The sequence below is a fragment of the Pieris brassicae genome, chromosome 8 (genome assembly GCF_905147105.1).
Source record: "Pieris brassicae chromosome 8, ilPieBrab1.1, whole genome shotgun sequence".
Classification (NCBI taxonomy): domain Eukaryota; kingdom Metazoa; phylum Arthropoda; class Insecta; order Lepidoptera; family Pieridae; genus Pieris; species Pieris brassicae.
This window is the reverse complement of record NC_059672.1, coordinates 9,013,783-9,037,887: the sequence shown is the minus strand read 5'-3', so window position 1 is coordinate 9,037,887 and position 24,105 is coordinate 9,013,783. Positions and strand designations below refer to the sequence as shown.

General features: G+C 34.0%; 2 protein-coding genes across 6 annotated transcripts in view; both read left to right on the top strand.

Moving 5' to 3' along the window:
• The first annotated feature begins 566 nt into the window (after positions 1-566).
• Positions 567-6,269, top strand: LOC123713790 (putative uncharacterized protein DDB_G0271606). 5 transcript variants are annotated; one of them, XM_045667640.1, is made up of 4 exons: positions 567-716; positions 1,316-1,542; positions 2,852-3,013; positions 3,095-6,269. In XM_045667640.1, the coding sequence occupies exons 2-4, from the start codon at positions 1,512-1,514 to the stop codon at positions 6,214-6,216; spliced, it is 3,315 nt and encodes a 1,104-aa protein (XP_045523596.1). In that variant the 5' UTR covers positions 567-716; positions 1,316-1,511; the 3' UTR covers positions 6,217-6,269. The 5 variants fall into 5 exon arrangements, with proteins under 5 accessions (XP_045523596.1, XP_045523597.1, XP_045523600.1 ...); XM_045667641.1 differs by lacking the exon at positions 567-716 and having other exon boundaries at positions 1,259-1,542; positions 3,095-3,843; positions 5,020-6,269; XM_045667644.1 differs by lacking the exon at positions 567-716 and having other exon boundaries at positions 1,259-1,542; positions 5,260-6,269.
• Positions 6,270-9,468: 3,199 nt separating this feature from the next.
• Positions 9,469-24,105, top strand: part of LOC123712911 (dynein axonemal heavy chain 10) — a 37,637-nt gene continuing 23,000 nt past the window's right edge. The window contains exons 1-34 of the mRNA XM_045666279.1: positions 9,469-9,735; positions 9,815-9,955; positions 10,208-10,402; positions 10,546-10,704; positions 10,827-10,882; positions 11,031-11,258; positions 11,396-11,527; positions 11,762-11,832; positions 11,917-11,998; positions 12,081-12,202; positions 12,309-12,483; positions 12,557-12,703; positions 12,781-12,873; positions 14,450-14,640; positions 14,765-14,963; positions 15,089-15,336; positions 16,846-16,990; positions 17,273-17,386; positions 17,678-17,858; positions 18,099-18,245; positions 18,325-18,407; positions 18,482-18,608; positions 19,268-19,510; positions 19,856-20,025; positions 20,143-20,330; positions 20,408-20,569; positions 20,649-20,849; positions 21,546-21,837; positions 21,925-22,083; positions 22,208-22,444; positions 22,606-22,859; positions 22,953-23,101; positions 23,197-23,306; positions 23,907-24,085. Coding sequence (XP_045522235.1) covers positions 9,588-9,735; positions 9,815-9,955; positions 10,208-10,402; positions 10,546-10,704; positions 10,827-10,882; positions 11,031-11,258; positions 11,396-11,527; positions 11,762-11,832; positions 11,917-11,998; positions 12,081-12,202; positions 12,309-12,483; positions 12,557-12,703; positions 12,781-12,873; positions 14,450-14,640; positions 14,765-14,963; positions 15,089-15,336; positions 16,846-16,990; positions 17,273-17,386; positions 17,678-17,858; positions 18,099-18,245; positions 18,325-18,407; positions 18,482-18,608; positions 19,268-19,510; positions 19,856-20,025; positions 20,143-20,330; positions 20,408-20,569; positions 20,649-20,849; positions 21,546-21,837; positions 21,925-22,083; positions 22,208-22,444; positions 22,606-22,859; positions 22,953-23,101; positions 23,197-23,306; positions 23,907-24,085 — 5,528 coding nt within the window. The 5' untranslated portion in view covers positions 9,469-9,587. The remainder of the gene's footprint in view (positions 9,736-9,814; positions 9,956-10,207; positions 10,403-10,545; positions 10,705-10,826; positions 10,883-11,030; positions 11,259-11,395; positions 11,528-11,761; positions 11,833-11,916; positions 11,999-12,080; positions 12,203-12,308; positions 12,484-12,556; positions 12,704-12,780; positions 12,874-14,449; positions 14,641-14,764; positions 14,964-15,088; positions 15,337-16,845; positions 16,991-17,272; positions 17,387-17,677; positions 17,859-18,098; positions 18,246-18,324; positions 18,408-18,481; positions 18,609-19,267; positions 19,511-19,855; positions 20,026-20,142; positions 20,331-20,407; positions 20,570-20,648; positions 20,850-21,545; positions 21,838-21,924; positions 22,084-22,207; positions 22,445-22,605; positions 22,860-22,952; positions 23,102-23,196; positions 23,307-23,906; positions 24,086-24,105) is intronic.

Sequence of the window (24,105 nt, the reverse complement as noted above, 5' to 3'; positions counted from 1 at the left end):
AAATATTGTCCCTATAATTATACTGATACGTAAATAAATTTAAAACACATTTCATTATGTCAGTAGATTAATTAAAGTTTATTCTGTGTACACAATTTTATCTCACGATATTGCTTAAATTTATTGTCACAGCATATTGGCTTATTCCATTTTCACACGATTCGTAGGTATAAAAAATTGATGAATTAATTGTTATGTCGTAGATTATGCGACATGGCAAACAATTTATGAGAGATTTTAGAGACATGTCTAAGTTTGGTCAAATATTGTGTAAATTTTGTACATGTACTAGACGTCAAAAAGCTTTGAGCAAATTTTAAATTTGTTTCATCTAGTGAGTTTTTGATGATTAATATATAAGAATGACCAAAAATAAGATATCATAGAATATTTATATATTCAGTTACAATAACTATTCTTATGTTTACAAAAACAATTCCTAGCAGATGAAGTACACTTTGTGTAACTTGTATTTTATCTTATCATTTATGTATAGACATATAGAAGATGCCAAGAGAGTAGTGCAAAACAAAAGACAAAACAATTGCGTGTTTGATCTGGATGAGCTGTTGACTAACCACAATCAAACGAAGCGTGCGTCTTAGTAATTTTCTTATATATCTACACAAAAATTTTAAACCAACACGTGCGATTGAACTCATGCGGGTTGTATAAAAGATCTAGTGTACGGTGAACTTATCAAGAGAACGCAATAGGTATTGTCAAAGCGCTAATGGCGTGTCACAATTCTCATGATTAGTAGCTTTATTAATTTGTAAATATTACTTTTTACTCGCTTACGATCATGTTCTGCTAAATTGATGCAATGATGTAGATATCACGACGTGAAAGCGTGATGCTTTTACCTTTTTCAATAGGAGCTATTGCCTGTGTTGTACAACCTGCAATGAGTGACGTCTCTCTGCAGTTGTATTGCATTAAATGCTTTGATAAGAAATCCTAAACGAAAATAATGTTATCCTTTACTGGAAAATTGCCACTATTTTTACATTCACTTTGTCGGAAATACAGTGCTCAAGAAATGGCATCTCGATAGTATTCAATAATGATATAATAATAGACTTACACAAAAGGTTTTTTACAACAAAAGAGTTTTAAACGAAAGTGCATTTGTGGGAAATGCTGTTAGCAGGAAGCGTTTGAAGAATGGGCTTTAAAGGAAAGTGATCGCGTAAAAGAAAATAAAGTGGGCAATTTTCTATCAAAGTACATAACAGTAACATATAAATATATATTGTTTAAATTGCAAATTTGCAATATGATTTTCAAACCGCTTAGTTACTTTCCTTGACAGGTTTTGGAACTTATACTACTACTATTAAAAAGAATGTGTCGCGAGCACAACATTATTGCACAAGACAAATAAATTAATCCATTGGTTAATGGAAGGGCGGATTATAGCCAGAGTTTACCGACAAAATGATCATTTGGCTAAATGCGCGTGCGATCGGAATGTCGTGACATTGTGATTGATATTGTGATTTGTAGTGATGTTTAATATGTGGCGTTTTTATGTATTCAGTAAGTAAACTTATTTTTTATCTTTAAATATTGATTGTTAGGTTCTGTAGGGACTATATTTCTAATATTTGTTCCTTTACCTTTTTATCATCGTATTTATTATTACGCGGGTGAGTTTGCTAACGAGGAAGCAATAGGAATAATTTAGTGCTGTAGCAAATTAAAAGGCTATAGTTGTAAAGAGGTAGATAATGGAATCGGGTCGCGCTAATAACATAGATAATACTATTCTTGTATGTGGTGCAGTAACGAGAGGGAATCGGTAAAAAGCCCTTATCGGCTTTTGTTTCTGAATGTTTGCTTCGTCGAACAAATAAGCTGATTAATTAAATTGAGTAACTCAGATTGCCATGTGCAACATTAATGTAATCAATTATAGGATTGTATAATCTTAAACTAAATAAAAAAATACATTAGTGTTCTAGATTAAACAAATGCCTAATGACATAATAATTTGAGGCAGAAAAGACCGACTTAATTTATTTTAATTGTCTTTGGATATTTGATGTATATTTTGTATATAGAAATCGATAAAAAAAATATAATATACCAGAGAGTATGGAAGTAGAGTATGGAATATATATTGGCCGTGGAGTTCATGTGGATAGGCGCTAAATTAAGATTTAAATTGGGGCCTGGTAGATAGTACCGGTGACCCCAGAACTGGTGCTTTTCTGGCTCAACGAATAGGTATTCAGCCAGCGTTAAAGGTACACTGCCACAGGAACTTTTTAAATTGGTATTCATTGTCTCTTTATCAATTTTTCATTATTATTATTATTATGACTATGAAGATTAACAATATTGTCAATACTGTATATTTGTGTGCTGTGATATCTCCAATGGGTCACTCCTGTAGCACTTCGATGTGATCAATGGAACTTTTATTTAAATGTATTTACCTGTTTATTGTTGCTTACTTATGAAACATACTTTTCGATAATCTATCGTTACGATCTTATGTTAACGAAAGTCTTATTTTGTATTAAATATTGACTAAGTAATATTTTCGCTTATTTTAGTGAATGAAAATTAGATACAAAGTAATAAGGGATAATTTTTCGTTTTTTTAAGCTTCCGTATCGCGCTAGAGCATTGAGCCGTGTGCTTCAACAAGTACTATTGTTACATGCATCGTACCCAGTCTACCCATTGAAGTCATTCATTTCATTTATACGCTTTTTGCTTGTCGGTTCTGTCATTGCTACAAAAACTTTGAGAACTCTATATTTGAAAGACCCCCATTCATTTGAATGATATCTTCATAATTATATGCCAATTTGATTTAAAAAAACCTTCATTGTTCCAGTAAGCATATTAATGGCATGGAGTATTTGGGAAGTAGAGGGACAAAACGACAATAATCTCGATTGGAATATAAAGCTGAATGTTCCAGGAGATGCAGGCAGAGATTACCCTACGTTAGATGCGATTCCTAGAACTCATTTTTCATGCGCGGGTCGAGAACCAGGTATTATATTGTCAATTGACCATCATATTTTTATTTAAAGAAAAACACACAGGCAAGTCATATTTCTATTAAATTGTGCAGGTTATTATGCCGACCAAGAAACGAATTGTCAGGTATTTCGAATCTGCACAGCAGGAACTACTTACGGTTTTCAGTCGTTTCTTTGCCCCAACGGAACACTGTTTAACCAGGCCGTCTTAGTTTGTGATTGGTGGATGAACGTAAACTGTCAACAGGAAATCCAGAATAATAACGAACGTTTTGAGAACCTTAAACCGGGACCACAACTTTTAAAAGATGTTAGAAAAATGATTACACATCCCATGAGAAATCCTATTAGTAATGAATTTATGAAAAACAATTTCTTAGTAACACAAACGTACAAACCTCCGTCAGAGTTGCTGTATCCCAATGGTGCCCTCACATCAAGTCATAATAACATTTTATATGTACCTTCTAAGGAATCCTTCGGTGAACATTTATCAAATGATATAAGCTTTGCTGCATCGACATCCTCACCACTATATAGTTTATATAGAGGAAATCAGGATACCCGAAACGTTCAATTTATTAATAAACAAAGTTCTGAAAATACTAAAGGCTACCAAGGAAACGTATATCGCACAAACACTCCAAGCCCAACTCAAACAACACTTTACGAACCAACAAACTATAATAAATTAAATTCTTATGACAATCGCAACAGTAAAGTCAATACTTTTAGCAATCAAAAACAGCAATTAGAATTTGAATCATATAGAACTAATCAAGCACAAACAGTACACGCTAGTAATAGTAACGTAATAAATGTAGAAGCTCAACAAAATCTGGTAAGTACAAATATTCCACCCACTGTTATATCAAAAACTATAGCTTTTAAAAGTATTGTACCCGGTGAAAATGCAAGTAGTCCAAAATCAAGAATTACTTTCAAAACTTGGATATTAAAACCAAAAAATAAAAATTTAATCATAAAGCCCACATACACTAGCGAAAAGTCGTCATCGCCTTCAATGTCTAATCCTTTTATTTACGACAAGACAAAACAAAACTATCAATCTAGTACAAGAACCACTAATAATTACTTTTACAATAAAAAAAATACTAATAGAAAGCAAGAATCTAATCTTGATATTTTATATAACGGATCTCCCACAACATTCCGTCCTAATTTACCAAATAGACTTTATTTAGATCCAGAAGACTTAAGCACGACTACAACACCACCACGGTCTGAAATAACGACTTTAAGATCACTACCAAATACTTATATACCTTCACCAAATGCAGAAATATCTTACAACTTACAACCAATACAAAATGAACAGAAAGAAAATCTATTAGCAGCGTCATCCTCTCAAACACCTCAATACGAGTTAGTTGATCAAAAGAACACCATTTCCCCGTTGTTTACCGTTACAAAGCAGTTGAAAGTTAACACTAACCATAACAACATAAGTTTTACTGATGTATTAACAAAAGAAAAAATTGATATAACCGTTAATGATATTATACAGGATAGAAATAAAATTGGACAACCTATGTCAACACTCCAAAATTTTGCTCAGTATCAGAATGAGAACACCTTATTAGATAAAAATGAATTAAAAGTTCATAACGAAATTGTAAGCAAAGAAGAGTTGGCATCTAAGTATCCAGATTATCCTACTAAAAGCTCTAAAATAATTGCGATTCCATCAAGTCACTTGGAACCTCCCTTCAAAATTTCAAATAATTTATCTGAAAATAAACTTTCTAATCTACCTTTCTATTTAGAACCCGTAAATACTATAGAGAGGACAGTTTCTATCAAAATTACCATACCTGAAAAAATTGCCAAAATCATTTTTAAGAACGAAACTTCTTCTGATGACTTTGAGGTTTTAAATACTGGTAGTAGCAATTATTTAGTATATGCAAATAACTTGGCTACTAAAACTGGTGCCGGGCTTATGCCTATAGGGAAATTATCATTAGGAAAATTTTCAAATATTTCAAATTCACAGGATCTGGTGTTTTCATTTCTGGCGGACTCTTTGAACGCAGCAAAAGACTATAACAATATTGCAAAGCAGAATGTAATAACAACTCCAACACCACAAGTTCAGAACTATAGATACAGTAATGCCGAAAATATAACTAGGAAAATTTCAGAGCTTACATCAACACAATTTATTAATAACAATGTCAACAGACACAACTCCAAAAAGCTAATTTCATCACCATTACTAGCTATTTCTCAACAGAAATCCGCAGCTACACGGGACCACCACAACAGACCACAAAATGTATATTATCACCAAAGACATCACACACCTGTTCAGAAGTTATCACACAGCCAGATACGGCCCGTTGACTCAAGACTTTCTACTATTAACAGTAGGATTAGGAAGCTACGACCAAACTCAAACCTTATATATAGTGGTCAACTATATCAACACCCAGTTCCAGAAGTGACGCGTGACTATTACAACCTACCAAATATAAAAAACAACCTATTTACTCTTCCGAAACTAAACGGGCATAAAAACTTTCGAACTCAAATAAGTAATAAAAGGCAAAATTTACCTGATATAGAAGTTATTCCCTCTCAGCAATTACCTTTCAACAATGGATTAGAACAAATGTCTAATCAAAAAACCTTCCAAGAACAAGTCGAACCACCAAACTTAAGCTCATTATTAACATCCACAAATGGAATAACTGCACAAGTTCAAGATACCATTAGAGGAACCTTGTCGCATCCCTTCGATAATGATAAGGTACTAACTTATAACAAGGATCAGTCGTTTTATATTTTTTCGCAACTGAATAAAAATGATGAAAATAATCGAGTAAATGAAGAAATAAATGATCAATTACACCTGCAAAAATCAAATAATGAGAGAATTGACAATCTTGGCTTACAGTTAATTCCATCAATAGGATATAAATTCAACGACGAAAGAGATAAAGAACGAATACTAAGCACTTTTCAAATAAACGAATTTGGTTTACCGACAGGATCAGAAAATTTGTATCAGGAAGATCTAACTACTAATGTAGATTATTCCGTGAAGCACCCATCAAGTTATGGTGCATCGTCTTTTATCCAGAATCAAAGCCAAACATTTAAAAATAAAAATTCCAACATCGAAGACTTGGATGCGCCTGAACCAAACGGTTATCCAAAAATATCTCCACAACCCCAATTTAACACATAGTTTTTTTTTATTTAAACTTCTTAATTGTTAAGTATTTATTTTAAACATTTTCAGTGCCGTTTACTATATTAATAATAGGTTATAAGTAAAAAAGTATATGTTAAGTGAAATCTAAATTAAATGAATACAAAACTATTGGTTTTCTTTTATTCTTAAGGGTGAAAATGTTATTTAGAAGCATGGAACTAAAAAAATGGCATAAATACCAATTAATTAAATTTAACATTTTAGCAATTAAAGATATTTAATCTACTTTAGTCTATTTAAAAAAAAACAAAAATATTATGACACTCCACATTCATTTCCATTATCACACTATGATAAAAATTGTGTTACAGTAAAAATAAAAATTCAAATATGTTTATTATGGAATATAAGGTACAGGTATCACTTATTCCACGTCATTAAATTTGTATTGCAGACATCTCTACTCATCGGCAAAGAAGACAGAGGTGCAAGCCGAGAGAAAAGGCCGGCCTAAAAAACTCTTGGTACTCTTATAAAATGGCAAATCATTATACAAAATGACTATGGCAAACATCACTTATATATACAACAAATATAAGGTCCTTACATATGAAATTGGCGTTTTGTCGTACTGGCCACTTTGACCTCAAATACCTCCGCTTTGGTTAGGAATTTCAAATTCAAATTTGTACAGCTATTTACTGTTGTATTTGTACTTCGATGACCGTCATTCATTTGTTTCTTTCTTCTGTTTTTTTCTGTTTGCGTCACTCATTTTACAAAATGGAAAACTTAAAGTATCGCATTATTTATGAGTACGAGTTCCGCCGTGGCACTAGTACTGCGGTAACGAATCGAAGGGTGAATGATGTATATGGTATGGTATGTTGCAAAAGAAAACACACTTCGTTTTTGGTTCCAACGTTTTCGTTCTGGAAATTTCGACCTGCAGAACAAGCCCCGTGGACGGCCTGAGACCTAAGTTGATAATGAAGTATTGAAGGCTATTGTGGAAGCGGATCCATCGCAAACCACGTCCGAGTTAGCTGCAGGCTGCGGTGTTAGTGATAAAACTGTTTTAATTCACTTGAAGCAAATTGGGAAGATTAAAAAGCTTGAAAGGTGGGTACCTCACAAATTGACTGAAGCAAACCGGCAAACGCACGTCGACTGCTGCGTTACATTGCTGAACCGGCACAATAATGAAGGTATTTTAAACCGAATCATTACCTGTGATGAAAAATGGATTCTTTACGATAATCGGAAGCGCTCAGCGCAATGGTTGGATCCTGGCCAGCCAGCCAAATCCTGCTCCAAGCAAAAATTAACCCCAAAAAAGTTACTTGTAAGCGTTTGGTGGACTAGTGCCGGTATTGTTCATTGCAGTTTTCTTAAATCTGGCCAGACTATTACGGCTGATGTCTATTGTCAGCAATTGCAAACAATAGATATCAGCGGCTAAACAACCTAGGCTGGTCAATCGGTCCACGCCACTGCTACTTCACGACAACGCTAGACCACACGCTGCACAACAGACGGCTACCAAATTAGAAGAGCTTCAATTGGAATGCCTAAGACATCCTCCGTACTCCCCGGACCTTACTTCAACAGATTACCATTTTTTTCGAAATTTGGACTTCTTGCAAGGGAAAAAATTTAACTCTGATGGGGCAGTCCAAATCGCCTTCACAGATTTTATTGATTCCCGTCCGACTGTTTTTTTTAGTAAAGGGATCAATGAACTACCTATGAGATGGCAAAAGTGCATAGAAAACAATGGTTCATACTTTGATTAATTAAATATATTATATTTAAAAATATTCGACTTTTTGTTCCTCCCATACAAAACGCCAATTTCATATGTAAGGACCTAATATCACAAATTAATAAGAAGTAGCCTGTCTAGCACTAATCCCAGGCATTTTTATCAACTAGATAATCGTTAACTTTATTGTAAGCCTTTCTAGACAGCTTTTCTTTAATACATTTCTTAATTTTTTTTTTTTTTTTAAAAAGAGCTCCTGCGAATTTATTAAAGAAAAGTTACTAACTTTAGATAGTACGCGGAATTTGTAGCCTGCGTTTGTTCCAAGTTTTAACATTATGAGTAACATACACATAATGTTAAAACTACTATTCTACTAAAGTTATCATTATATTATATTACATAATATTATCATAAATATATTGCGTATGAAAGGTAAGTAAATAATTTCTTTGAATTTATCTCTCAGAGATTCCCTACATTTTAAATTGTATATAGCTCTCTTCTGCGGGATGAAAATAGTTTAGACATCAGCACCATGACCCCATAATAATAAGCCATAAATCATTAAGCTGTGAAAGTAACTAAAATGAACGAGATGAAATCCAGCTGTATCGAGCGAATTTTTTAAACCGCGTAAGCTGCAGAACTAAGTCTCTTCGCCAATCCGTTAATACGAGGGTCCCATCGAAGTTTTGAATCCAAGGTGATTCCAAATTGTATCATCCAGATTCAATCCCTCATCATTTATAATCGGTCTAGAACCCTTGCATTTTATGCAAAAAAATTAATGCATTTCGTTTTTTTGCATTACGCAGAAGGTTATTCATACTAAACGAATGGACAATCGAAGAGAGAGCTTTGAGTATATGTTATTATTTAAAAGTGTTAATAAGCTTCTTTGTATAATTTTGAATTTTTTTATCGCTTGTTTGTGTTTCTAATTTAGACGCGATCGACGTCGTGAGCAACAGCAAGCGAGTAAAGCCAAATGGTTAAACATGCGAAAATCGACCACTATGCGCAACACAAATTAAATGAAAGTAGCAAACGAAACAGTTTTCTCCAGCCTTACTAGAGCAGTATACCCTGCACTCTCTGCGTGGTGCTAGAAACCTGAAAGGCTGTCTTTAGATACAAATGTTACCATGGTTTCGCGGGTCTACAGAAATTCATTCATATGTAAAAATCAATGCTCGTTTACACATTATTTGTTGCATTACTACAATTTTCTTGATACTATATTGGAGTTCATCGTCCGTTTTAGTTTATTCTTTGAATACCTATTATTATTTACTGCCCCTATTCGGGGAAATAAAGGTCTAACAGTTTTTTTTAAATACTCTTTAATATAAGACTAAAACAAAATTAACCTAGTCTTTTATTTACCAAAGAGAATATACCACTTTAAAACTATGTTATTGAGTTTCCATAGCAACGTTCTTATTGATTCGTCGTTCAATTGTTTTACCGACACTACATAGTGACATTAAGGGATTATTCATGAAAAGTATTGGTTATAAAAAGCTTTTGTAATCTAGTGCCAGCTATTGACTCACTAATCACGCGCTTAAATTCCTACTAAAGTAAATCTTAGAACAATTATTTGTTGGTATTGTCACCGCTAAGTGAAGAAAGCATGTCTGAGACCACGTCTATGGAGTCAATGGAGATCCCTGCCTATGACTTAGACCTGTACACAGACCCTCGGGTACAGTGGTTTAAAGACCGCATCCTCAGTTACATCGGCATGAAGGATGAGGAGCTCTTCTATAATATGTTTGAAGGTAACTGTGACACAGCATCATTTCAGTTTGAAAACCGGCCTTTTAGATTATAATTACTAATACACATGTTTTTGATTAGGTGATACAAGACAAGAAATGATTACATTTGTAACGGTCCCGGTTCTTCCAAATGAACTATCTTTAGACAAGAAGACATTTTTTGTGAGCAAAATCATCGTTGATAAGCTTATTCACGAGGATAAGGAATTTACTGAATGGAGTAAGTTACTATAAGTTGTTATTATATATATTTACAATTTTAGTATACAGTTAAACATTACTCGCATATGTTATAATTCAATACTTTTTGACATGTATCATCAATCATAGTATTGTACTTGGGAGATAAGGTCTGAAATTGGTAAAACTTTAAAAAATATACTACCGTTCCTGAGTTTTACTACAATTGCTTTAAACAAATTTCGTAAATGGGTAGAAATGAATCGCGAGACGTAATTCCCCATTATTTTAGGACTTATCCCTCCACCGCCGCCTCCGCCACCGCCTCCACCTAAAAAGAAAAAAGGGAAGAAAGGTAAGGAACCCGAACCAGAACCTGAAATCGAACCGGATGCAGCAAAAAGTGCAAAATCAATGAAAAGTATGAAAAGCATGAAGAGCATGAAGAGCATGAAAAGTATGAAGAGTATGAAAAGCGTAAGACTAGGTATATTGGTCAAGTCTCATATTTCTTTTTATCGGAAATAGAATTCCTATTTACATTAAATGTAGTTTAATTATTTTAAATTTTTATTAATAATTAGAAGAAACGTTTAACTTTATTTAAGGAACCATGTTTACTACTTTCAGAAGAACCCGAGGAAGAAACTGATGCTGGTGACATAGAAACTGTGGCAGCCGTTACTGTAGTCTCTGAAAACGAAATGGAGTCGAAGCCCTCTGTCTACTTTCAAGCAGAAGAGGAGGAGCCACCAGTCGTAGCGGAGGACTTTTATTCCTTTCCACCACGTAACTAAATTATAATTTTATAATAGATGAACATTGTGATAGAAAGCAAGCTATGCTAAGCTAATGCAGTGACTTGCTTGTTTTGTGTTAAAATATTTAAAAATTATTATTATTTATTGTAGCTCCACAAGATCTTGATCCCGAGGTGGATGGGACAGTTGAATATTATACTGTTATTGTGAGTATTCATATTTTGATTTTAGTTAAAGGAAATTACGATTATACAGTCTTTCATTAAATAGTAACTACTATTTAATGTATGTGTGTAATGTATTTAATGTAAGACTAAATTTTAACTGATTTATTTCGGAAATATATTTTTTCAGAGATCGGTACCAAAAATAATACAATATCCAAAACTGGTACCATTATTCGGTTCATTTACTCCGCAAGTATCAAACCGCAATCGTCGCTACATTTACTTTGTGAGGCAAACCCAGGAGGAGATTCCTTTGCACGAGACCGCCAGAATCACGAAGTTGAGAATGCCGGAGTATGTACTGGTTGGCTGCACCAGTGGAAGGGTTTTGATGAGCTTAGGGTTGCAGCTCAAGGTTTTTATCTACTTTAAATATTGCACTATATAAAGTACATAGGTCATCTTTAAAATCACGAATAAATCTCTTTAGTAGTTAGTTTTGAATATATATACAGAAAGACAAGATATTAAAAATTCATTCGTTCCTTGCAGACATTCATCCCATTGTTCGAAAAGCAGTTTCGCGAGATCAGCACGATGGCGCAGCAGTCGTCTCAGGGAGTGCTCTCGCGACAAATGTCGTTCGCGGGAGAACATCACAAGATGGATGAAACTGCTTCTGATGTAATTATTTCCTTCTAATAATAATAAAGCATTGTAGAAGAGATAGTTTTCAGTATACCTAGAGAAAAAACCTCAATATTATGGTGAATTAAGAAACGAGATAAGTGATAATGGTAATGGAATGTTCTGTGGAGTAATCATGTCTATAATTAGAAAGCTGTCGTTACACATTCACAGATGTTCTTAATCAATAGTAAATTTAGAATAACTCATACGTCATATTTTTTAATCCAGGTGAATTATTTACGACCTTCAGATTACAGACGAATGTCAAATATCGCCCGTGGAGAAAATGCTGAGAGAAGGTATAACTTGGAATATATTTTAGGCGGGCAATTATTTTAAAACAATGTTCTGTTTATTTCAATATTTAATTCCTTGTTTATTAGAATGAAAAATATGCGATCGGAATCAGTAATACCTGCTAAAATGTATAAAGTAACACGACCGACGTCTTCCGTTACAGCGAAGGTAAAATCACCTTATTTTTTTATAAGTTTTTTAAAGTTATTTTAAGTTAAATATAATGTGACTAGAAAAATACCGCTTGCAGAAGTCATCGTCTTTAGATATCCCATTAGAAAAGAGTAAAATTACACAAAAAGCAGATAAGCAGAAGACAACGGCCCAAGAAGTAATTTCAGATATCAACGAACTTGTGGCGATAGTTGAGTGGTAATGTATTTTTAGATTTGGTTCTCTGAATAAATACGATGTTCTAAAGGAAACTTCAAAATTTATAAGCGATATATTTCTGGGTAAACATGAAAGTAAATTTTAGGACTATAGAGCATATCGAAGGCGAGATACAGTTGCCCATGCCCAATATAGCAGCGCTGAGTGAGCCGCATGCGCATATTGACACCAACGACCCTGAGTTTGTTGCTCAACTGGAAGAGGCTGTTGTTATGTGGCAAAATCATATCGACTCCACTATTACTGCCTGTTTGGGAAAAGTAAGTATTTACGTATTAACACATTGTTTCATGTGAGTAATGGTATTTATCTATTAAAACATTTACGATATAGACGCGTGAAGGGGAAGGACCCGTCGCTGAGTACAAGTACTGGCGAGAAAGAGACGCAGAGATATCGTTACTCGTCGAACAACTCAAGCAGCCCATGGTTGTCAAGATATTGGGTTTGCTTCAAAAAGCAAATTCTCCTTATTTAGATGTAAGTTGCTGATATAAAAAAGTTTATATATAATTCTCGTGGCATTTCTTATTGGAATATCGTTTTTTCTTTTTTAGGGATTCAGAGAATATAAAGAAAGATTGCTAGAACAATATAATTTAGCTGGAGATAACTTGAAATTCCTCTCGACACTAATGAGATTCTTTACAGTATGTTTCATTATATACAAAAATAAGTTATAATAATTCGTTTCCATTATTCCTCTTGTTAAGTTGATCTTGAGTCACATTAAGTGTACTACCTTCCAACGATTACCCTTCACTTTAGCTGAGTGGTCAAGTTAGTTGCTTCAAACTTTGTAGAAGGCGCTTCAGCCTAAAAGACGAAGTTGGTCACGATTGTCAATAACTGTACTTAAATTTACAACTGTAGACTCTGATGGAAAGATTAGAGTACGCCCCCTCTGTATATTAAAACCACAAAGAAATAATCTTAGATACATATATTATATACTAGCGGACCCCACAGACTTCGTTCTGTCAAAACGATTTGAAATGTGGCAGATTTTTGTTCCTACCAATTTAATATTCGGCGCAAAATTCCCATGGCAGAACCATCACCCTGATAATAGGCCAATGTGTGAGGTTCAGCTCGGGTGACCAAAGTATCTTCGCTTCTACGAACTTTGGCCACTCTTCTGTGACCCACTAAAAATCCCGACTGGGATGTCTGCTAGGGGGCTTCAAACAAAGAGGCGAACTTAGGGTTCAAACCTGATTGGAAAATAATCTAAAAGCATAGTGGAAACCTAAAAGTGACAAATATTTCAAAATTGTGTGCCTCATTGATATATTTTACTATTAGTATGTATTCAAATAATTTTGCTATAGGGATATTAAATTAATAATTAAAAAATGAAATCCTTTTTTTAACGCGATGTGTTTGACAGATGTAACGACGTGAAAACATGCATTTTATGTCGCATGCCGAAACTAAAATAAAAGAAATAACATCGCGAAGCCAACTAAATTAAAAACAGTACTAATGATCTACATATAGCTCTTACATTTTTTGACTATTCAGTTTGGTCGGGTTCCCGATATTATCACTTGTTGTGTTTCGGAACGCGACATTGCTTAGACACCAGTGAGTGCTTGTAATTTAATATGAACTTTATTAAATAGCAATAAAGATCAAATTGACTCTACATTTTATTTACAAAACGTTTGTATGGTAAAAAGAAAAGGGCGGTTTTAGGGTTTTCCCGGAAATTATTCGAATTTTTCTCGCCGTAAAAACCATCCTTAGACTTCAACGAACATTTAAAAAAAAATTGGTACAATTGTTCCAGGCGTTGTAGAATTATGGGCTTACCAACACATTTTGCGATTCATTTTTATATTATAGATTATCTAATATCTTGATATGAGGGTAACTTCTTCAACATACGTATGTTGCTTCGAATAGATTTCTAAGACGACTAGAAACTATAGACGAAATCTGCGAAGAAATCAGTTATGGAGTGTATAGGGACGGATATACAGAAGAGAACAAAATATTTATTAGCGTGTCTATATATAAGTTATTATAATAAGTAGGTATTAACTACGTATGCATAATCCAATAATGTACATTTCAATTTGTTAAGTCCGAAGAAATTAACCTGAAATGGTTAATTTCTTCGGACTCATCAATCATATTAGCAATGAATTATTTTTATTTCATGATGATTATTTAATTATTACATCAATAATCTTTCTTTCTATAAACGTACTTCCTGATTAGGTGATAGAAGACGACTCGCCGCTTCAGCAAGTGATAGATATTTTGCCAGAACTAGTGGAGAGCATCTACATGATGTGGGTGCTTTCAAAGGGTTATCGCACTGACGAGACTATGATACCGTTGATGGCTAGGATTTCCTGGGCGCTTTGTGATAAACTTGAACGATTTCTGGATGTCCATAAGCTGTTTGAGTAAGGATTCTTCAATTTTTTTTTCATTTGAATATATTTGTAGATTCTTTAACATATTAAATATTTTTACACAACGAACCCTTCGAAGATATATTTTACTAATTAAAAACGATATCGTTTTTAGCAAAACGAATGAAGAGGTGTTATCACAAGCACGCGCAGGCCAAAAGATAATGGAGCTGTGGCACAGTCTGTATAAGGAGACGAGGCGGAATATCGAGCTGAGCGGGAAAGGAGCTCGCTGGGAGTTCGACCAGCCGTTGCTTTTCACCAGAACTGATTACATTGGGACCGTTGGTCGAGATCTAGGCGATGCTATACAGGTACCAAAAATGTTATTCGTTTTAGCTTATTGTCATTTTGGAGATTAAGATTAAGCAAAAAAGTATTCGTAACATTCGAAGAGCACATTTATATAATAAATGATATAGATATTATATATTTGTAGGTTCTAATAGACTTCGAGCGTGTATTTGGCTTAGAGCTAGCGTCCATTATCAGCGATCCGACACAAATAGACGATGTCCGGAAGCGTGTAAAAAATCTCGTCTATCCGATACGAACCATCGACTTTAGCGTGTTTGTGTTCGACAACAAGGAAAACTGGGACGTCATCATGAATGATTTCTGGAATGAAGTGCGGTATCTTGAAGAGGAGGCCAAGAACTACATTAATTCCTGTTTTGGTAATCTGCGGTAAGTTTCCTGATTATAACAAGTTATGTCATCATTTCACTGTCCAGTTCAATAAAAATTTAAAGTAACAGATGGAAACAATTATAAAACTACGACACATTTTTTATGTTTAGTGCTAAAAGTAAGTCAAGGCATACTGTCTAATATATAGATATATATAATATGTAATATTTCATCAATGGAAAATCAGTGTTGATCACTTGAAATGGTATTGAAAGTATTTAAGAATTTGATCAATTAATTGTAAGCTAATCTTTAATCCAACATACCATACATACATAGCATTATCATTTTAGGTGTATATTGTATTCAGAAAAATAAATAAAATTTTCAAAAAAACCTACAGTTTAATTATTCTTAATATCATTGTTTTGATTTAATCTATGACTTTACATTTGCCAACAAACAAATAAACATTGTTAAGTCTTTTTCTATTGTTTTTTTCATTATTCCTGTAATTAAGAATGTAATTGATTAAACTATAATTATACAAAATATGATTTATTTATAATGTTATCTAGGCACATTTTTACTATGATAGTTATTATATTTCATAAATTATTTTAATATAACTTCTATTTAGTTTTTATGAAAGATACAATACATAGGTAATATTAGTTCAGTGTGTTTGATCTCGTGAATCAACTAAAAAGGTAGGTAGGCAATAGTAGATTCAATCTCAAGAGTACCAACACTAATTTATCTTGTTTATAGATCCCTTACTGAACTTAGAAAATTTAAAATATCTGGATGGATAAAAGGATAATTTAAAATATCTGTATAGTTTAAATCCTACTATTTCGTGAGAGAATCCGTTTTAGCTGACACTGATAATGTTTTTGTTATACTATGATATTTTTAAAATTGTGTTACCTACATAAGTGGCTCCTTTGCCAGATGGGATATAGTACAGTTAATAATATCTTATCTTTGCCATATTCATTTCTTTGGAGATATTTATACACTGCATTAAACAAGTTTTTGTATGTAGTTTGAAATTAAACAAGGTTCCCCATAATACGTTTGTTATAGATATTTCCATTCAATGTTCAATAATCTGATGAAGATTTAGACAATTACCACTTTTTATAAAAAAATGTGTTATTGTTATATGTATGACAACTCACTTGGTAATTTAACTACAAATTCCCTCTACTTGGAGTTTCCAAGACGTAAAATGAAAGTGCTGACAGAATTCCATAAAATTTAAAAAATAAGGGAGTGACAAAGAGAGTTCTGTTAGTGATATGTGTTGCTAGTTGCAATCACGGATTATCAGAATACCAAGTCTGGACTAGTTTGAAAAATATATTATTTTGAATAATGTTCTAAATAAGTAATAATTGTCTTTAGTCAAGCTTAATTCCTATTATTATTATTTCCTTCTTATTTCTTTTTCTATATAGCACAAGAGTATGTTTGCCAAAACTGTTATTAATCATAACTAATTTATGATTAATCTTGCGCAAAAGCATGTTGGCATCGAAAATGTATAATTATGCTTTGTAGGAACTCTGAGGAAGCTCTTGACGTGCTACTTAAGTTCGTGGAGTATGACCTCAGGGACTCCATAAAACGACAACTCGAGACGAAGTTTGATCTTGTGATGCGACAGTTTTTAAAAGAGCTCACAGCTGTCGAGGACAAGTTTACGGTATTTGCTCAAACATTTTATAAGCTGAATACAAAAGTTAACTTGACCGTTCACTTAGCAGGTTCACTAGGTTCAATGCTTTGGTACTCTGCCCCAAGATCGAACAGTATTCGGTAAATTTCATTATGTTCCGCATAGTCGCCTATATCAGTTTCTTGCGTAAAGTTCGCAAATACCACTAGATAACTGTACACTCATTAATAATTACATACTTCTAACAGCAGTTGTCCTAAACAAGAAATAATGATGTATTGAAAGTACTGTATTTATTGGTGCTTCCAGCGCTTTCGTAAAAACCCTCCACTGCTCCGATATCATCCACCGATGGCCGGCGCCATCTACTGGGCGAGAGCACTTTTTAATAGGATGAAACAGCCTATTATGAAATTTCAGAAGGTATAATCTTAATACATAACGTTCTTGCTATCACATAATTATCATCATCATCAATGGCTGTACAGCCCCCTATGGCCTCCGCAAGTGTCGTTCGCCATCGGAATACATCTCGTGTTTCTTGCATTTAACTTCGACAACTTAAATTATATTTCGCTTTTAATAATTATTTAATACATTTGTAGATAAATAAATAAAAATAAAATTATTCACGAGTACAGGCTTACTCCAGATGACACCATTAGGTACTTAATATGCTTAGTCAAATTAATTTCTACATAATATAAATTACAGATCGAAAAATTAAACGAATGCGAACAAAAGAAAGAAGCTTTTCTTCAATACAAAGCCTTTTCGAAGGTTATCAAAGATTACGAAGACACTAAGTACAACGAATGGGTCGACGGAGCATCAAAATTTGTGGACGATATGATGAAAAAAAACATTCTGCATGTTGTCTTCAAGAAAGAGGAAGGTAAAGTAAAAGTTATTTTTGTTGAACAAGTATGTAAAAATTGAAACTATTAAACTTATAGCTTTTACAAAGTGCTAGTTATCGTGCTTCTATAATATTTATAAAATAGATTATTAAACGCGCGACAGCTCACGACCTGGCGGACCCGTCACTCGCATCTTCAGCCGCTACACATTCAACTATTCATGAGAAATATACATAACTGTATACCTACATATCTAATTATATTTATTATAACAGAGGAAGCGCCATCTACCCAACGCGGCATGCAATTAACTGCTGCAGGAAAAGCTCACGTGGCAAAAAAGAAAGCTTCGATTTGGTCTCTGAAACCAGCTGACATTGTAAACAAGGAACTTGCACAGAAGCGGCGCAGAGATAAAGCATGTAAACATCCTTAATGTACTCTGTCTGCCTTATAGAGTTTTTTACTTGCCTATCGTTGCTAACGGTACAATATTTTCAGTAATGTTAATGAGGATACCGGGCCAACATTATGAAAATGTTCGATCCCCGAGCTCAATATCGTTACTCGCCAAAGAAGGATTGGTAACGTATTTATTGTATATCTAATATAATGAAATAATAGTTATTCGTTTTGTTTGTGAATAATTGTTTATCAGACTGATGTGACTTGGCGAGACCTGACCGTTCATAAACTAATGCAAGAATATGAATTGGAATTTCAACCGAACTTTGATAAGCAAATATTCCTCGTTATACATGAAGCCGAACTTATGGAGAAACTAGGTATGTTACAAAGCTCATCCATATTAACCTTAAATACAGTACATGCACAAAGTGAGTACCTATATAATAATAATGTAGTTATTATTAGATGGGATCATCAGCTGCAAAACAAATGTTCTATGGGAAGTCCATATTAAGCTCAACCGCTGCAGAGTTATAATTTATTATGCGTTTTTATAAGAAAAAATACTTTTTTTACTAATTCTTATTAAAATTATATATTTTTATATCGTATAACTTAATATTATCTTCAATACTGGGTGTATAAACAACCATAAATAGCATGTCTAACGCAAGGACTCATCACCAATCTCCACTAGATTGGTACTGATGAGATGTAGATTTCTTCGAATTTTAAAGAAAGTCAATTTCCTTAAAAAAACCTACCCCCTATTTGCGTTAGATCCACGACTTTTTGGCGACTCTGTATAGTCATTATATGTAACGTAAAAATAAAAATAAAAATTGCAGTGCTTTTAAAAATTCTATACTACGAAACACAATGACAAATAAACTGAATTGATATATATATATATATATATATATTGTTCTTTGTCCGGGTGGTATTGTGATTGTATGGAACTTTTACACATTATTTTCTGACAAAATAACCGTGATCAAGAGGTTACTGTTTTAACAATATTTAAATTATTTTTCAGGATTTCAGCTACCATCTAACATTCGTGATGTGGCCATGCAAAAATCTCGACTTTACTACGAGTTAGAGGCATTAGAAATTATTATTTCTAAATATACAGCTAGCACTAAGTCACTCAGCCCATCCGAAACTCATTTAATGAAGCGCCATCTTCTGGACATGGAGAGACACATCCTTCCCGGATTGACAAGAATTACGTGGACAGCTCTCGGAATTAAAGATTACATTAAGGACATAACTAAAGGTATTTTAGGATATCCTCTTTAGAAAAAATAATTCAAATAATTATAAGTCTCACATTTTAAGTATGATATATACAGTGTATTTTTTACAACTTTCTCTGATCTTCCGCAGCTGCTTTTGGTTACTTATTATCTTGGGTTTCAGTTAGTATAGGCGCAGGAAGAGATGAGAATATAAAACGAACAATGAATGTGTAATCGTTATCTACGAGAAGCATCTTTAGATATAATAATTTGATTGATTTGTGTTGGTCCGCACACACAGTATACAATGTACAGCCGTCGTGTTCCAAGGTCCGTAAATAAGTAGGAGCATCTTCATTTACTGTCGATTTTTTAAATTTCAGGTCAAAACTCGTTACAAGCCGTATATCAGCAATTGAAAATGGTTGAAAAGGAAGTTCAATTCCTTTTAGACCAACTAAATCAGTTTGACTTGTTCCCGTTTGTGAAACCAAAGAATTATGTTAACCCTGATACACAAGAACCTGACAATACTTGGCTTTATCCTTGTAAGGTAATAATTACTCATCACGATGATAAATTAAAAAAATGCATAGACAGTCATGTTCTTATGAATAAATTTTGGTGAAACGTTTGAACCTGAATTTAATTTTGTATTTTTTTAATAAAGACCTACTTTGTCGAAGTGGAAAACGAACGCTTGGAGAGAGTAGCCATATTGTCTCGAATCTATGACCGCATTGGGCCGATTCTCATGAAACTGGAATATTTGATACTTGGATCAAGTACAGGAAGATCTGAAGTAATGACAGCTTATTATACACATTGGGAGAAGAAGATATTTAAGTGTATAGTATCGTGAGTGTATTTTTTTTTTGTAAACTTACTAACTTCTCGTTGAACACTTTGATCAAACTAAAATGGTCTCTCTTAAGGTTGACACTTGAAAATCTGCATGATTTCCAAAAGTCTCTAAGTGACAAGGCACCCTTGTTCCAAGTGGATGCAGTCCTTGTGCCACCAGATATTACCATGAGACCTACCGCAGCCGAAGTCTACAACATCGTTGGATATAATATTAAGCATTTTCTTAACAGGTAAGCGGAGGCATCTACTTTTTCTGGTTTTTTTTGACATTTTCTAGATATGAAGATATAATTGATACTGTGTCTTCAGACTAACGGCCTTTCCTCGATGGATGAAGAAGACCTGTCTCCCGTGTCCTCCTCAGCGGTTGGCCGAAGCGACCGGCAACGAGTTTTACGTATTCTCATACTTTGAAGACGTACTCCGAGTGGTTTCTATTAATGACATGACGTTGCTGATACAGGACACGGTCTATAGGCTGACTCATGATATCAATACCTATATTCAAAAGTAATTAAACATGTTTTCTTATTATACGTAACCGTTATAATAGTAGGAGAGCCCACGATACTAAATGGGGATTTACTCGAGCGTCGTAGAGACCTATTGAGTTGTAAAGCTTGGATAATAAGAAGAAATAAATTTTATATATTGTATACCTTTTCATCGGTGGGGGAGGTGCTATAGATTTTCAAAAATGTAAAAAACTGTGCCGTGGACATACTCAAGCACGTCAGAATAAGATATATATGGTTTATCTTTATGTAAAAGACGTGATGTCTCATAATCTAATGATTATCTGGAGGGATCCCTATCCTAATCTGACTGAAAGAATTAGCAAAAAGTGTATGTTGTACAAGGAGAACTTGTTTTTATTATAGAATAATTTAAAAAAATCAGTAACTGGAAGAACCGGTTTACTTCGATATTCTAATCTATTTATACATTTTTCTAATGTTTCTCGATAGTATTTATTCAACTCAATTTAATTTCGCAAAGTAGTTTCACCACAAAATACACACTTGTATGTTAATTGCTTGACGAGTGACCATATATATGGAGCTAATATTTGGTGGAGGTAATTCACTGGGTTACAAGGTATCCCCCGTATATTAATCTGCCACGGTGTAGTAAATCCCGAAATCCTCGCTTGGGGCCCCCTACTGTAACATCAAAGTTATGGCTAATCTTTCATTTTTCTCACAGGTGGCAAAAGTACCAACATCTGTGGACGTTTGATAAGAACTTGTCTTGTGAAAAGTACATACAAAAACATGAGCAGATTCATAAGTACGACGAAAAATTTTTCTTTTTTGAAGATATCATCGCAGATTTAGACAAACACGCGAAGTTCGTCGACGTTGGAGCGATAAGAGTTAATTTGAGGCCGATCATAAAACAAGTGCAGGATCATGCTCAAGAATGGAAAAACAACCTCGGGCAATGTATTGCTACCAAAACAAGGACCAATATGTATGATCTGAAAAATCAGATTGAAGTAAGAGATGCGTTTGCGTTTGCAACCGTCATATATAATAATTAACATAATATACAAAAAGTATTATTCGTTCAATTGGTTTTGTAGACTCTACGAACTACTATAAATATGAACATCAAAGGATTGGACGATTTCAAGCAAGTGATGGCAGCCATTGCTCAGGTCCAGCAGTTCACTGTCACAGCCGAGGTCAAGTACAAAGCCATGCAGAGCATATTCACTATGCTTAGGCAACACAACATCGATGTGAGTGTTTTCGTACAAATAGCCTTATTTATGATTTTAAAATTACCCCAAAAAATTTAATATAACCCAAAAAAAAGCATGTTTGCGGAGCTTCAATTAATTATGCGTGTGTAAATAATTTTAGGTATCTGATGAAGACTTGGAATTTTCAAAGAATTTGCAAGCATCGTGGGGTACTTTATACCAAACCTCACTTTTCCGCGGAAATACCTTGGAGCAAACGAAAGAGAAGTTTTCCAAACTCAATGTTGTGGAAATATCGAATTTCTTGAAGGAGCTCGATGACTTTGTTGAAAAGTTCGATAATGAAGGCCCCGCCACTGTAGGGGACGACTTGGATCGCGGACTAATTTTAATGGAGGTTATTTACCTTAAATATTAAGAACCTTATACAAAGTTTATAAACTATTAACGTGTGGACTATCAGGTTGATAGATTATTCTAGTTAATTATAAAATACCATAATTAATTTAATCTCTTTGGGTATAATTAATTCTAAATATCTCTATGACTTACTTACAGGAATATACTAAATACTTTGATGAACTAGAGTCGCGTAAGAAACTACTTCAAGCCGCGGAACAATTGTTCGACAATCCACTTGCTGACTTTTCAAATTACAATCGAGCAAAATCCGATTTCCAAGCAATGGAACAAGTATACAAGATTTATAAAGCACAGAAGAATGCACGAGAGCTGTGGGCCAAAACGTTGTGGGTTAACCTTAATCCCCAGGCTCTGGTTGATGGAATTGAACAGTTTTTCAAAGAGTATAGGTAGGGCTGGCAAGACGTTTTCTAAATATTTTGATTTATCTTGACCTTTCCCTATATATTGTCGCGTAACTTAACTTTTATTAATCTAAACAGAAAATTACCAAAGGCTGTACGTCTCACAAGCACTGGTTTAATGTTGGACTTGAAAATGAAACAGTTTAAGGGGGTTGTACCTCTTATGGTTTCACTTAAGAACGAGGCTATGAGAGAACGACACTGGAAAGAGCTAATGGCCAAGACTGGTGGGTTATTATTTACTGACGGGTTTTACCGCGTTTTTACATTGCTTATCGAAAATTATTTTGGTTGATACCGACTTAACATTTTTAACTAACAGGACAGACATTCGATATGTCTCCGGAGCGTTTCACTTTGGAGAATATGTTTGCCATGGAGCTACACAAGTATCAGGAAGTAGCCGAAGAAATCGTCAACCATGCTATCAAGGTACTTGTGGAATGTGTCATATTAATTAGTGCTTTAGTCCATGGTACCTTATCGTTGCCTAAAAGTGGCAAAGCTTTGGACTTCTACAAGATTACTCGCTAAACACGTACAAAAAGAATGAAAATAATAAAGCCAATAATCAATTTAATAAACAAACGAAAATCAAGTAAATTCAGTCTTAGTTTTATTTCATCTTGGGTACAAACTCCTTATAGTTTTACTCCAACTCTCAGCTTCGCCGTCCATCCCCACTTGTCTTGTCGAATACTCTTTGTATATCCTCTATTCTTGTCGTTTTCGTAATGGAATTATTTCTCATCCAATCTCTTTTGTTTAACTTTAGTAAACTTCTGTCCATTGCTCTTTGGCAAACCTCTATTTTTTTATTTAGTCATTGTTACTCACTGGTACCAAGTTGAGGCCCCAAGTTAGGTAGCCGAATTTCAAAACTTGACACTATATCTTTGTTTTTAATTATTTATTTTTCAGGTGATATAAACTTTTAATTATTCAATGTCGTTTCGGGATAGCAAGAAAGAGAGCAGCATAATAAGAACACTAATACTTATATAGAAATTAAAATCAGCATCCTTTTAACAGGAATTAGCAATAGAACGTGGCGTCCGAGACGTGCAAGAAACATGGGCCAACATAGCTTTTACAGTGGCGCGACACTTCAACCGCGGTGAGGACCGGGGCTATACACTGAATCCTTGCGACGAAATCAGTGTTAAGTTAGACGATGACGCCATGTCACTGCAGAGTATGGCTGCCTCACAGTAAGTCAAAGTTTTTACAT